General features: G+C 38.7%; 1 protein-coding gene across 2 annotated transcripts in view; it reads right to left on the bottom strand.

Annotated features, from left to right (window-relative positions):
* LOC127579010 (eyes absent homolog 1-like) overlaps window positions 1–16,438 on the bottom strand; it is a 196,013-nt gene that overhangs the window by 15,821 nt on the left and 163,754 nt on the right. For both annotated transcript variants that reach the window (XM_052031642.1, XM_052031641.1), the window contains exon 11: window positions 12,700–12,789. In XM_052031642.1, coding sequence (XP_051887602.1) covers window positions 12,700–12,789 — 90 coding nt within the window. The remainder of the gene's footprint in view (window positions 1–12,699; window positions 12,790–16,438) is intronic.

The raw sequence follows: 16,438 nt of genomic DNA, 5'->3' as shown, positions 1-16,438 counted from the left end.
AAACTTTACCCTACCCATGCTCCCATCCCCCAGCGATGGCCTGGACACTAGCCTTGTCCCAACGTTCCTGGCTGACACTCACCCTAACCACTCTACTGAGCTCAGGCTGCCAAACTGCTACTGATCCATGACTGTCCCTCTCACCCCTTATCTTCCTTGTCCACAAACTCCTGCTCTCTCCCCAACCCACACCCCATCCTTGTGCTCTGCAGAGGTAAGGTACATAAAGGGATCATTCCCATGTGAAGCCTGTTTGGTTTCTTTTCAATAACCAGCCCTCAAACATGATGTCCATGGCATACCACCCCATTGCCCCTTTAAGAGTGCCACACAGTTTCTAAGAATGAGTGAAGGCAGTGCTCGAGTCAGCTCCAGAAATACAAATCCTATTTCTTTTATTGTTTGCTTTCATTGTACTGAAGCAGGCACTTCCTTCAGTTCAGTTGTTTTCAATTACATTTATTACAAAGTCTTCTTCTCTTCGTAAGCGTCTTTACTAAACTCATTATAATTGCTTCATTGGCATCAGTGCATCAACCATTAAAATGTGCAGTCTGTTGTCGACACACATGGTTCAGTGGTCGTTGAATGGCTGAACGTGATTTCCAGTGGAAGTATGATTCTAAAAAACTTTTTCTTTGTCTGGCAGCTGCTTCGAACTTGGTATGAATCACGGAGAACTTGTGCCAACTTTTGATAACTGGCTTTGTATTCTGCACCTATTCTGTGAAGCAGGTTGAAAAGGCTTTGTATCAAGACTGGAATGTGAGGTGAGTAAAAATACATAGTTTTTACCCTGGAATGTACTTCAGATCCCTTAAGGCGGCAAAGTACAACTATTTGGATGCAATTTTTGCATTTCCAAATGAGCTATCTGACATACAGTACCATTCCTTCAGAATATTGTACATACTCTAGTTATTCTCCTTGGAATTCCACAAAGGCCTCTGCTAAATTTACAACTATTTCTAAGGAGTCCTTTTCAGAAAAGGAAGTATCCACATAAATCAAATTTTTTTCTTGACTAAAGAGTTAATTAATAGATTCCTATTTATTGGATAGTTTGATTTAAGGATAGCTCTCCCAACTCCTTTTGACCCACTGTGTTGGCGTTCTGCCTTTAGTAAATGAAAATAAAAAAAAACTGTATTTGTTGAAAATCTGAAAAGAAAACAGCAACTGCTGGAAACATTCAGCAGGTCAGGCAGTATCTGGAAAGAGAAACTGAGTTAACGTTTCAAGTCAAAGGCCCTTTGTCAGAATAATGTTCATCCTGAAACATTAACTCTCTTGTTCCACTGATGTTCCACTTATGTTCCCTAAGCTGCTGAATGTTTCCAGCATTTTCTATTTTTATTTCTTTCCAAAGTAATTGACCAGTATTATACATATTTTTGTAGTCAAGTGCATAAATGATAGGCACGTATTCTACTTCCAAACTTTCAATGTTCAACAATGATGATAACAGATGCAAGAGACCAATGATAATTCCATTACCAATTGGTTCCCTTCCTCCCCTTTTGTGGGAATGCTTTGCAGGTCCCCTCGCCATCTCAGCTGTGGTTCAGTAGGCAGTACTCTTGCCTCCGACTCAGAAGGTTGTAAGCTCAAAGCCTACGGGTACAGTTGTGAAATGGTTAAGTTACCGCACTAGCAACCAGAGCTCTGGAGAATAGATCCTGTGACAAGGGATTGAATCCTGCTATGGCAGCTGGTGAATTTAAATTCAAGTAATTAAATAAATCTGGAATTTAAACGTTAAAAAAAATGCCTCAGTACAGTAACCATGAAATTACCGGATGATTGTAAAAATACATCTGGTTCACTAATGTCTTTCAGTGAAGGAAATCTGCCATCCTTACCCAGTCTAACCTATATGTGACACCAGTTCAAGGCTAATAAGGGTAAAGCCAATAAATGTTGGTATTGCCACATCCTTTGAACAAATAAATTTAAAAAGAAAAGCTCCAGTAAATTGAACACTAAAGCTGTGGCTGACAATGCTGTGTAGCGCTGAAGGAGTAATACATTATTAGAGGTTCCATCTTTGAATGAGATATTAAACTGCACCCGTACTGTAACTGTGAAAAGAGAATCATCTTGGTGTTCTGATCAATATATATTTCACCATTGACAAGAACAGCAGAAACTTACAATAGAGAAGAATGTCACTTGGCCCATTACATCCAGATCTTCAAAAATACTAAGTCAGAAAAGTTTTATTCTATGTGGGACCTCATGTGTAGATTCAGTACCTTGTTTCCATATTACAACAGAGCTATGTTATTAGAATGAGAAAAGGCTGTTAAAGCTTCTGCATAATTGCAAGACTTTCTCCATTTTCATGGCTAAGTTTGGACAAGAACCTTTCAGACAAATCTATGAGCTACCACTCCAAATGAGAAAAGGCTCCAGTGTAATCCATTCTCTGTCATTATAACAGGATTCTTCTTTCACACCTAGTACAGTGAGGCTTTTCTGCCAGGATTAAAAATTGAAGAGACCCAAAACAAAAGCCAAACAAACTATAATTGAACCACAATTCTCCAGGAGAATTGCTCACAACCAGAAAGACCTCCATTCTCCCAACTCCACCCATCATCTGTACTCCCCAGCACCACCCCAGTAAAGAGATAAACGTCCTAACTTGATATTATAAAAATACATGCGTGTACTCCAAGAGAAAAGGAAGACCCAAAATTAGTGATAAGAATAATGGAGAGGACTTCATTGTGAAAGTTTTTGTCACTAATTCACTGCTTCTCTGCAAGGTATGCTGGTGTATCTTACTCCTGTGTGATTAGTCAACTGGTGAAAATTCCAGATATTCATGAACTATTTTCACTGTGAAAACACTGAAAATATTATGGCTTGCTCAACGTCAGAGTTTTTAACATCATCCTGTAGTGCAATTGTTGCTCAACAATCTCTCTGAACCTAAAAGCACTAAATTTATGTGTCATTCTTATTCTCTCAGATAATTATTTTAAAATTTTATCAATCTTAACAGGAATAATTTTTAAAAGTTTGTCTATGATATTCTGGATATGATCTTAATCTCACATTTAAGGCTCAATCTTTATTTTGCCCTCTGTAAATATTCAAAAAGTGAGTTAAAATTGATACATTCTATCTCCTGATCAATTGCCTCTGAGAATTGGCCATTCACCCCACTTGATAACATTCCTGTTACTAGACCAGAGATCCACTTTAACTGATGCTTGATTGCAACTTACATTGTCAAAGAGATTGCAAGATCTTTATGGGCAAATTTCTATAAGGTCAGTGGTGAGCACTGCCATTTTATCCACATCATTGTTAAGATGTATATTGGACATTAACAACACTACATCCTGACCTTTCAGGACATAACACTTATTTCATTTGCAGACTTGACCGCAGATTTTACAGGGCATTTTTCTGGAAACACATTGACAAAGAAGTTGCTTTTTAAAAATCAGAAGAGAATCTGCTGGACATACATAAGAGATTATTTAAGAACAGCAAGAGTGAAAAGCATTAACTTTACTATTTAATTCAATTGAAGCGTTAATAGGTTTGTCTTTGCTTTTAGTATAGTTGATAATCGATACATTTGCAACATTTATGATTTCAATTACTATTCCCAGAATTTGTGATTTACTTTTTATCACAATATTCCTTTCGTGGTGGGGACTGCTGCCCAGTTGAATGTAAGCATACTGTGGATTAATTATGCAGAGAGCTGTGGTGCCTACCCAGTTCCTATTAAGGCACAGTTCAAACTGCCTAAGCAGTTTGGTATTTGCTCAAGATCTGTGTTTTCCATTTTCTTTTTTTTAAACTGATTGTTCAGTGCAGGAACGTGCAACTCTGGTAGCTATCACATTACTGACTTAATGAAATACCATGAAATTAACTGAGACACTACCTCAGAACCCATCAGCAGCCGCTATCATGTTACTGACTAAGTGACTTGAACAGAAATTGACTGAGACACTCGTTTGGACTGGCAATTGGGACTACTCTATTGCTACTTGTTGAGACCATTTTATTTTGTTTGCATTTTTTTGTCTTAAACCTTGCACCACTTTATTAGATGAAGCTTTAGAATGCAGATGAAAAATAAAAGCACACTTGCTTGATAATAAACTCCTGTTTGCATCCTGTAATGGATATTGTAAAGACATAGGCTGCACAGTTGCTGTTTCTTTGTGCACAAGATCAAACAGTTCAACAGTAGTCAGTAGGCCATTCAAAAGATTGTACAGGACTGAATGATGTTGTCACATGATTATGACTTAATATGTCTGCATCGGTGGTAATGTACTATACTTGACCTATCCAGAGCATTTTAATTCCCATGCATTGCCTGTCTAACCTTACAGTATAGAGTGTAGAGTAAGTTCAGCACCTGGAGATGAAGCTATGATATGATGGAACTCCTGTCAAGCCTGTTTGGTATCACATAGATTTCTGCTAACCCTCTTTTGAGGAAATGTTCACTGTTCACTGTCTTCATGCCTGAATGATTTACCCTATCTGCAAGTTTGTACTCTTTTGGCTTGGAATTTCCTACCAAAGGACTCTCCTTATCTACCCTATAAAACTCTTTATCATTGCAAACTCATTTAGATCATCCATTTATCTTCTATATTCAAGGTAGTAAATGCCACATGTGCTCATATTTTATCCTTTCTTGTCTTGGTGGAACATTCTGATGGATGGTGATGCCCTTCCACCAAGATCAGTACTTCCTTCTAGAACTAAGTTCTGACCTCCAGATGAGTGTCTCACTTGGGATTTATCTAGGTATAATAACAAAATTTCTATCTGTTTGTATTCCAGCTCTTATGTTGTAAAATCCAACACTTCCGAAGCCTACATAATTACCTCTTGTACACATTGGTAGGCCATTTTGGTCATTGTGGGTTGCCACTAGAATGTGGGTGAATGAGAGAATTTAGGAGGAGTTGATGAGAGAATAAAATGGGATGAGTATAAATGGGTGCATGATGGTCAGCACAGACTGAGTGGGCTGAATGGCCTGTTTCCCTGCTATATGGCTTTATGATATCCATTGAGTAATTTTTGTACCTGAATCTCTAAAGCTCACAGTGCACACAGATTTCTTACCTTCCAGTCATGTAGGAAACACTCTGATTCATATTTCATGGGTCCAAAGTGGAGGAACTCGCACTGCTCTGCACTGAATGTTATTTGCCACAGTCTAATACACTTACATAGTTCCCCTGCTGCAATCTTGTGTGATATGCTGTGTGTCATCTGAGTTAGTATCAGCAGCAAACTCAAATGTGCCACTCTCCCTTCCTTCATGCACATCACTTACAAATATAATGAAAAACTGCCTGTCTGGCTTGTTAAATGTATTTGTATCTCCACCACTGACACATGATTTCACTGAGACATTATAGTGATTTGGTGATGATGAACTAACAACATAAACTTAAGTGACGGTGAACCGAAGTCAGTCAAGAATATGTTTTGTTTATCAGACTGATATTAGACTATCATCCTTCTAATTCTCTAAATAAGAGGCAAATCATAGCTTTAATTTTGTGAAGGTGATCCTCTAATATCCTTAGGTTTGGCTCCAGATTAGAATGATGCGGTAAATATCAGTAGAACACAAATCCAGAGGTTAGATTCCACCTCAGAGAAAGTTTGAGGGCTAAGCAGGTGGTTCTCATTCCTGGGAATAATTTTTGCTTTCCCAAATGCAAAATAGATCATCTGCTTGTTGTAGAAGCTGCCTGATTTATGTTCCCATTGATTTTTATTCTGCAGTCGGGAAACAAGTGTAAGTAACTCAGGAGAAGATAAAGTGCATTTCTTCAGGTGCTACCATGGGAGCTGTGTGTGTCTCTCTCTTATTCTTGACTTCAATAAACCACAGTGTGAGGATACACAGTGATGATCACAACCTCCCTCACAGAGTGTCTGAGGCTAGTTACATTCAGTAAATTATTTTTTTTTTAAGTTGCTTGTGGGTACAGGCATTGCTAATTTAAACAAGAAATTAGGAGAGCTAAAACAGGCTATGAAATGCCCTTGGCAAGTAGGATCAAAAAGAATTGCAAGGCATTTTATACATATATTAGGAGCAAGAGGGTAGCTAGGGAAAGGTAGGTCCATTCAAGGACAAAGAAGGGAATTTATCTTGAAATTAGAGGAGGAAGGTAAGATCCTTAATGAGTACACGTTGGTATTCACCAAGGAGAAGGACGTGGACAATGGTGAGATCAGGGAGGGGTATGCTGATATTCTAAGACATGTGAATTTAATCTGGACAAGCATGAAATGATGTACTTTGGGAGGTCAAATGCAAGAGAAAAATATACAGTAAATGGCAAGAGCCTTAGGAACATTGATATACAGAGGGATATTGGGGTGCAAGTTCACAGCTCCTTGAAGGTGACAACACACGTGAATAGGGTGGTAAAGAGGGTGTATGGCATACTTATCTTCATTGGTTGGAAGTCATGCTGCAGCTGTATAAAACTTTAGTTAGGCCACATCTGGAGTACATTTGTGTGCGGTTCTGGTCACCATGTTATGGGAAGGATGTGGAGGTTTTGGAGAGTGTGCAGAAGAGGTTCACCAATATGTTAGCTGTATTGGAGGATATTAGCTATGAGGAGGGGTCGAACAAACTTGGATCGTTTTCTCTGGAGAGTTGGAAGCTGAGGGGGGACCTAATAGAAGAATATAAAATTATGAGAGGCATAGATAGGTTAGATAGTCTAGAGTCTTTTTCCCAGGGTGGAAATGTCAAATGCAGGAGAACATAGCTTTAAGGTGAGAGGGGGAAAGTTTCAAGGATATGTGTGAGAGTGGTAGGTACCTGGAATGGTACCTCCAGGGGAGGTGATAGAAGCAGATGTGATAGCAACATTTAAGAGACATTTAGACAGACACATGAACAGGCAGGGAATAGAGGCATGGAGACCATGTGCAGGAAGATGGGATTGGTTTAGATTAGTGTCATGGTTGGCAAAGACATGGTGTGCTGTGAGGATGGTTCCTGTGCTGTACTGTTCTAGGATCTATGTTTGGACCATGCCTGGCATTTATTGCTCATGCCGAATTTCCCCTGAACTGGGCCATTTAAACTGCATTCTTGTAGGACTGGAGTCACAGTCAGTACATCAGTAAACCAGATCAGTACATAAAGCAGATTACCTTCCCTACTGGGCATTAGAGAACCAGTCAGTTTCTTTTTGATAATAAAGTCTCATAATTTCATCAGCGATTCGAGCTTTTTATTCCAGATTATTAATTAACTGAATTTAAAATTTCCACCTGCCCTGGGAGAACTTGAGCTCATGTATCTACATCATTAGTCCATTCCTTGACACTGCTAGCCCAATAGCAATCTTTTTTTTTGCCTTACTCCTGCCTGAAGTAGGTCATAGCAGCCTGTAACTTTGATTCTGAAAAACCCTAAAATACATCTTAAGAAGTAGTAGCAAAAGGTATTTATTGGGCTAATCTATTCTTCATTTATTTGTATTGGCACAGCTTGTAGAAGTGTATCGAGCTATTTGCAAGCAACTTTCATTGAATTTGCAGACAATAAAAGACTGAGGGGAAACACTCGGACAGTTGGATTAGTTTCCAATTGCTCCATCAAAAAGCTAGCACAAATATGATGGATAAAATAGGCTCCTTCTGTACATAGGTTTTTACAGTTCTACGATTTCAACCAGCACAGAAAGGTCCAAGAAACACTCAATATAGTAGCACAGTGGTTATGTTGCTGGACTAGTATCCAGAAGACTTGCCCATTGATTCAAAGACATTAGTTCTAATCCTGCCATGGCAGCTAAGGAACATAAATTCATCTAATTAAATAAGCCTACTGGATTGTTGTAAAAACCCATCTGGTTTACTAACGTCCTTCAGGACAGAAATCTGTTCTAAGCCAGCATGCATGCAGCTCCACTCACACCATTGTATTCAACCTTTAACAGCCTTCTCATTTTGGGGGCAATTAGGGATGGTCAATAAATAAGAACATAAGAAAACAGGAGCAGGAGTAGGCCACTCAGCCTGTCAAGCCTGTCCTGTCATTCGATAGGATCACGGCTCATCTTTCCCAGGCTTCATCTCTTCTTCTGTGTCAGTTCCTGTGGCCCTCAATTCCCTGATCATTCAAAAATGTATCTACTTCCTCTTTAAAATCCTAAATGATCTTACCTCCATAGCCCCCCAGGTTAGAGAATTCCAGAGATTCTCTACTCCCTGCAAGAAGTTACCACGTATCTCAGCTTTAAAATGATTGGCCCGAATCTTGTAACAATGACCCCTCATTCAAGATTCTCATGGATTCTTCTCAATATCTACCCTATCATGCTCCATCAGTATATTATATGTTTCAATAAAATCACCCTAATTTTTCTAAACTTCAAAGAACATCGATCTAATTTCTTCAGCTGTTTGTGATAGGACAACCATCTTACCCCAGGAATTAGCCTAGAGAACCTCTTTTGGACTGCCTCTTATGCCAGTAATGTCCACATCTTGTGAGTAAATAAATGAAAAAAATTAAATACAAAACAATGAAAGATTAGTGCCCATTTCTTCACAAGACCGTATTCATTATTACGGGTGCTGTTTGAGATGGAGAGAAATACATCTGTTCTCATGCCTCTTGAATGACCTTAAATGTTAACTATTGCTCTTGATAAAAAGCACGGGCACTCCTGTTGTAACACCTTCTGCTCTCTCTTTGCCAATGCTTTGCTCCTGTTGCCACAGCTTTTATAGCAGACTTTGAAATTAGCCTGTGCCTCCAGAAAATCACCCTCTACAAGTAAAATTCTAAGTGAGGGAGATTGCCAGCTTTGCACTGAAAAGGTTGCCTTTCAATTACACTGAATTCCTTTTATGTAAGCATTGATTACATCAACAAAAGCACAGAGAAGTACTTAACAGAGGACGCTTGAATACTGCTTGGGAGGCAATTAAGCTTCCACATCTGATTTTCCCAACCTCCCCTCTGTCTTTTCTCCCATGTAATCAGGCTTCTTTGCTCCAACCCACTGTCTCTTTACCCCCAGCTCAAGCACATATTTTCCAGTTCATTGCACCAAGGCTACACAGATGCATCATTAGCAAATGGAGCTCTTAATTAGCTAAATTAAGGGACGGTGTCAGCAACAACCAGTTCTGAGCTCTCAGCTCTCCACTTATATGCATTTTGTTACTAAATCTACTTTTATTCATATTTAGAGGACCAATTTGTACATATTTACCACTACTAAATGTGCTTATATCAAAATCATTGATATTGCTGAAATGTAAGAACTTAATGATGTTTATGACACCCATACAGAGATTACAGCTGTACCTTTACTATGTGAGAATATAATGCTTATAGAATTCTTATAAACTTGGTCACACACTCTAAAGGGGAATGTGGGATGAGATGAAAATCTAACATTATTTTATTTTCTAAAATTACATTCTTAAATTCAGGAAAATACATTTCCACTTCATCTCTAAACTTCAGTCCCTCACTTATATTTTCTCCCTAAATGCATTCATTGGATATTCACAGTGAATACTTGAAGCATTCAGTGTCAACTAATCAGACACTCAGGGTTTTGCATTCAGTAGCTCAGTAACATGCTCATCACTGACCTCAGGAAAAACTCCCTACAAAACTTTAAATCTCCGTTTTTTCCAATGCTTGTTGCTGTTAGGATTCCAGTCTCAGAGATGTCATAATGTCACCAAGACGGCTGAACTCCAATTCCCACAGACAGCGCATCAGGAAGCAAAAACCTCAAATTTTAATTAAATTGTCAAACAGTATTTAGGTTGCCAAATTAATTATTTTAAAATCCCTTATACATTTAAATATTTATATTAAGGAGTTGCAATATGTATGCATAAAACTAGTAAATCCATGTACTTTGCCAAGCAGTAGTAATGACTTAAAAGCTATTGAAAACTTACTTAACAAAGATATTTAAGGGATAGGACAACAATCTTTTTAAACTATCATGGAAGTAATATATATTTAGGCAATAATCAATAATGGTTTGTAAATAAATTAACATCAGTTCAGGAATTTTCCCTTGATTGGAGAGGAGATGGCTATGAACAGTACAGCTTGTTGAATTATTGATATTAATTTATTGATATTTATTGATAGCACTGAACTATTGATACTGATGTTGCTATTTCTGGGTTAAACCACCAGTATCTGAGATTGTTGTCAGTGTCTTGGAGTAAGAACCATACATTTCAATAATTTTGCAGTCATTACTACTGCAAATTCAGGGCAAATGGTTTATCATGTCTTTTTTTAAACAATAGAGAGCTCCTTGCATTATATAAATTGACCTTTTATGTTCTCATTTAATCACTTATAGCTCTTGGTAAAAATTACTCAGAATCCTGAGCTGCCTTTTTGTTTGGCAATTGGCTTCAAATATGATTAGACTTGGTGCCTAAAGTTCAAGAATTTGTACCTACCTGATATGAAAGCAATCTCTCTAAGCTACTTATGCAAATTATATATATTATGCTATAATCAATGAAGAGTGCAGAGTATTAACATTCTATAGTCACATAGAAGAGATGGAGAATACTAGACAGTGAATGTAAGGATTATCATATTACTGAGTGAGGAAATTCTTTCAAATATTACAGACAGGAAGTGAGTTCAGATTACCTGTATCTTTTTGTATATACATGCCCGATGTTGTTTGAATACTAAAATATGTCCAAAGAAACACAGCTCTGTTACAAGTATACCCATCTCGTCCATGGGTAAGTGCATTTTATTGAGCTGAGTGGATTTAATACATACACATGCATAGAAGTATAAATAACCAAATTCACCAACACAGCTGCAAAAACTAAAACAATGCATCGATGAAGGTCAATGCAGGTCAATGGATAAATGTGCCACCTGGTGTGACACTGAGACACTCAAAGCAGAAGGCTCCCAGAATAGATTGCTGGTGAAATAGTGGAGGTGCTGTGATTTGCCTAATTCCCTGAGACAGGGGGAAGGAATCAGCCAGGGCTGATAAAACCTACTGACCCTGGATGGAAAAGGTGGGTGTGAAGATCTTAGTCAAGGGAAGAATTAGACTTAGAATGGTCAATTTTGTCTTGGTGGTATGCAAAGTAGGCTGCATCACATTGGCCTGCCTATTATTTATGTTAAGGCCAACTAAACTCAATATTGGATGGGCATAAACCAAGATGCCAATACTTGTTTAATACTACCATCCAGGAGTAATTTCTACCAAGATACTCCTTGCTCCTTAGCTGAATAGCTTTCAAACATCCTACTCAGGATTACAAGCTCGGTATGGTCACCAAGCATGGTACTGGAGGATTTCCATTGCCAGTGGGTACACATCCCAGATGGAGGCAGTGTCTTAAGGAGAAGTGTGAAGAAACAAAAAAAAATCTACCTGAGGGATTTCTTGTTGATGAGCTAATTGAGTGCCTTTTTAAAATGCCTGATTGTCATAGATATATTTGTCTCAATTATTACACTGATTGTTCATGAATATACAAAAATAAACTTGTCTATCTAAAACTTTTTACCTACCAAAATGCCCCAAGGTACTTCTCTAGACTGTTATCAAACAAAAATTTATGCTGAGCCACATAAAGGGGTATTAGTGTGGTGACTAAACCTTGGACACACAAGAACACACACAAGAAAATAGCAGCAGGAGTAGGTCACCAGGCCTCTAAAACCTGCCCTGCCATTCGATATGATCATGGCTGATCTGCCCCAGGCCTCTCTCTACATAGCCCACATTTCCCCGATCTTTCAACAATTTATCTGTCTCCTCTTTAAATATCTCCATTGTTTGATTCTCTGCAACCTTCCAGGGAGAGAATTCTTTGCGAGAAGAAATTCCTACGCATCTTGTAACAATGTCCTCTTGTTCGAGTCCCTCCCACTAGTAGAAACATCTCAACATCTACCTTGCCATGTCCTTTCATTTCTTATATGTTTCATTAAGATCACCGCTTTTTTCTCTAAACTCTAAAGAATACAGTTCTAACCTTTTAAGCTCTTTGTAATAGGACAACCCTCTCATCCCAGAAACTAGTCTAGCGATTCTCTTCTGGACTGCCTCCAGTGCTAATGCATCTTTTCTTAGATAAAGGGACCAAAATTATACACAGTATTCCAGGTGCTGTCTCACCAACATGCTCTAAAATTGTAACAATACTTCTCTATCTTTAAATTCCAAGCCCCCAGCAATAAAGACCAAAATGCCCTGTGCCTTAATTACTTGCTGCACCTGCATGCTGACTTTTTCTGTTTCATGCACAAGAACACCTGGATTCCTCTATACTCGACTCACTTACAAGCACTTTCCATTTAGATAATACTCTGCCTTTTGATTCTTCCTGCTGAAGTGCATGTTCTCACAATTTCCCGCATTAGACTCGTTCAGCCAAGCTTTTGCCCATTCATTCAATTTATCTATATTCTGTTGTGGAGTCCAACGTTCCTTGTCACTACATGTCCTCTTGCCTACTTTTGAAACATGCAAGCTTTAAGGTCAAATGAGGAAAGGAGGTAGAGAGGACTAGATTAGGAATCCTAAAGTTTAGAGTTATCACTGGACAATTGCAAATGTGGGTCGTTTCAAAACCCTTAATCAGCATCCTGTGATGCCTCTGGTTTGTTTAGATAAAATTCTTCCTTACCTCTAAGTCATTGAAGAATAGGTGTGAATCAGCCAAATTAAAAATCATCTCCTCCATTCGCAATCCAAGCGACACTGCTGTGGGCGTATCCTGTTAAAAAGCAAGATTTAAGCTTCAGTTTTAAGATCTACTAATGACTTTTAGAAAGTTGGATGAATATGAAGACCTAGTTACTTGGATCTTCAAATACATTCCTGTAAATGATAATTTAATTTTAAAAAAGTCTCATTGTCACGTAAAGGTCTTAGATCAATCAATTAACCAATTGATCAGTATATAAATCAAATTATGCAAACCCAGGTTAGATAAGATAAAATATCTTTATTAGTCACATGTACATCGAAAGACACAGTGAAATGCATCTTTTACATAGTGTTCTGGGGCATCCCACAAGTGTCGCCACGCTCACAGTGCCAACATAGCACGTCCATAACTTCATAACCCATACGTCTTCGGAATGTGGGAGGAAACCGGAGCACCTGGAGGAAATCCACGCAGACACGGGAGAACCAAGCTGCTTACAGACAGCGGCCAGAACTGATGCTGTAATAGCATTACACTAACCGCTACACTACCGTGCCTACATGTAAGTCTGAGACAAAATAAATACTCCAGTTGAGCAAACGTTCCAGTGCAACTCAACTGATGGCTGCGTAACACTGACAAGATGATGGGCTGGTTATCACTGATGGCTAGCCAGTGGACCTATAGAGAACAGTCAACAGGCTGCAATGGTGCGTCAGTGCATTCTGGACTTTACACTGCAATGCGCAGGTATGAAATGCATTGAAGATCAGAAGCAAGTATGCCTGACATCTTGGTCTGTGCCTGGACTTGTCAATGAGTCTAGCTGCTGTTTCATAATTTGCTGAGCAAAGGCATCAACCATATGTTGTATCTGGCTCCTCAACTTTACAGCAATCACAGCTGGTATATTGAACATGGCCTCATTCATTTGAATGAGATTGTTGACTGTATTAGAAAGGTATATTTCACTAAATTTGTTGTTTATATTTTTATTGCACTGTGAATGTATATTTTAAGCTAATTAGAAGCAATTTGAAATGATTTTACAAAAATTATTATTTAAACATTTAAAAAAATACTTAAATCTTCTGTTCAACTATTTCTATATATCTTTGATCATCACTGACATTTGGAAATCATGAAAAGACCTTCTGGCAGTTTGACTGTCAGACTGCTATCAGGGTGGTCTATGGCTGTCTACATTGCCTGAGGCCCACTCATCTCATGGCTTACTCCTCCTCATGGAACTGTCATAGAGATGAGAACCCAAGGTCATTGGAAGATCCAAAGCTGCAGAAGGTTATTGCAGTCAAGGGATTGGTGTAGGCATGGCTGCAAGTCAGGGACTAGGTTCAGTCTAATGTGATCTTTTTTTCCCAAAAATAAACTTTATTCAGAATATAAAAATAATATACAAAAGAATAAACACAGTGCAAAACTTTTTTATATTCTTAGTGTCATATGGTCGATACATTCAGAAGTGTTAACACTTTTATTTAAACCATAGCACCATTGCCACTCATGTGGCCCCCTGGGGTGATACACCATTTCAATGTTTGAGGAGCTTCTCCACCCAATTCAACCCCTCCATGTGTGGTAGTGGAAGGAGCCAAGACTGTGTCCTTCCCCATAACGTCCTTGTTTTGGCTGCACCAAGCTTCAGTGCATCTTTCAGCCCGTACTCCTGCAGCTTGGAATGTGCCAGCATTCCCTTACGGACAGCTCACTGTGCTGGAAGACCAACAAGCTTCAGGCAGACCAAAGAGCGTCTTTCACTGAGTTGATGATCTGCCAGCAGCAATTGATGTCTGTCTGGGTGTGTGACCCTGGGAACAAGGGGGTCCAATGAATAAAGAGTTTGTACTGAGATACCACCTTCACAAGTTTAGGGCATGGTAAAGAGTTATACGGCTAATTAAGCATATTTAAAATGTGGCCACTATTGTAATGTTGGAAGTATGTAGGGCAAATTGTGATGTGATAGGAACAGATGGTCAGCTGAAGGATATTGGTTGAAGAACAAATATTGCCCAGAACACCAGAGAGAACAAGGCTACAGTGGAAATATCCTGCAAACACAGGGACTCCTTCACACCACTGACTCTGTAGCATTCCTTCACTGCTGCATTGAAGTGTCAGCTTCGGATAAGGACTTAACACTGAGCCAAGATGGATACCCAATACTGAATACTTGGGAAGAAATGAGAGAAATACTGACATATGGTAATGCTTACCCAGTGGTCACAAGGTTTTACATATATGAGTGATGATTTTGAGTTGAATTTTTATTCTAATATTCCATAGAAGACAAAAGAGTTATCCCTGGTGACGCAGATATTTTTCAATCAACACCTTGAAAACAGTATATCTAATCGTTATTGCATTGACCTTTGTGGGATCTTGTTGCACTAAAATTGGCTGCCACTTTTCCTATAATATAATAGAGATTACACTTTAAAGCATTTCATTCACTGTAAAGTACTTTGGGCTATCCTGACAGGGATGTGAGAAAGTCCTGTATATATGCAACATTTTCTTTCTTTCCACTGCCCACCCACCGGAACGTACTGTGGAACATTCTTGGTGTATGATAGTCTTGTCATAACCCATTCGTCACATCAAAGCATCAGATGTGTAAATAAGCTTAATCTGTGCAGTATCACCAAAATAGACAGTAGACTAGGAATACCTATTAGCAACCATAATCTTCAGCTATGAAAGACCCAGTTTTTTACACTGCTTGTGTGAGTAAAGATATATTAAAATGCTTTATAGTTGCTAGCCAATTCAGAGCAGTGCTTTTAATGTGGTTGAACTCTGCAATACTAGACCTTTTACCAGCACACATCACCAGGTTCTCTCACCTATGTGTAAATTGACTGCTGTGTTTCCTAATTACAACCATGATTATGCTTCAACAGGACTTCACTGTTTGTAAGGAGATGATGTGAAATCTGGAAGTGGCAGAGTAATGCAGAATATAACTGCTGCCTCACAGCCCCAGTGACCTCAGTTCAAACCTGACCTCCAGTTGTGTCTATGTAGAGTTTGCATGTTCTCCCTATGACTTGCTTGGGTATCCTTTAGATTTCCTCCCACTAGGATGTAGGTGAGTGGGAATTGATGAGAATGTGGGGAGAATAAAATGGGATTACTGTAGATGGGTGCTTGATGGTCACACAGACTCAGTGGGGCAAAGGGCCTGTCTTATGCCATATGATTCCATGCGAAAGCAACTACATAAATGCAAAATCTTCTCTCTTTTATCTAAATGGCTAGTCTAAGACAGCCTTCTGGCTTCTCACCATCTCTGTCAGCACCCTGATTTCTACAAGAGTTCTGAACCTCATCTTTGTAAAACAAATGATCTGCCTGTGGAGCCACAAACCGAGAAAATATTCAAGCAGTGTATTTAAAACTGATATTTTCATGTCCAGTCATTATTGGGGTCAGATGAGCGTGACGCATGTCATTGGTGTGTCAACACATTGCCATAGGTTTTAGGAAGACTCTGTAGAAGTTCGGTTGTCAGATTAGCTCTGTCTCCGTGACTATTGTATTTTAAACACTCAAGTAAAGAAAGGAAGGTAGATTTGAATTTTTGTGATGGGTAGAAAGGAAGTTTGTATTTCTCTGTATTTCATTTTATTATTTTCATTCTCTGATGTAATAATTGCCACTTAGAGAATTTCACCTTGAAATTTGATTTTTT

Source organism: Pristis pectinata, chromosome 16, assembly GCF_009764475.1.
Source record: "Pristis pectinata isolate sPriPec2 chromosome 16, sPriPec2.1.pri, whole genome shotgun sequence".
Classification (NCBI taxonomy): Eukaryota; Metazoa; Chordata; class Chondrichthyes; order Rhinopristiformes; family Pristidae; genus Pristis; species Pristis pectinata.
The sequence above is the reverse complement of the archived record's forward strand: the minus strand, read 5'-3'. Positions and strand labels throughout refer to the sequence as shown.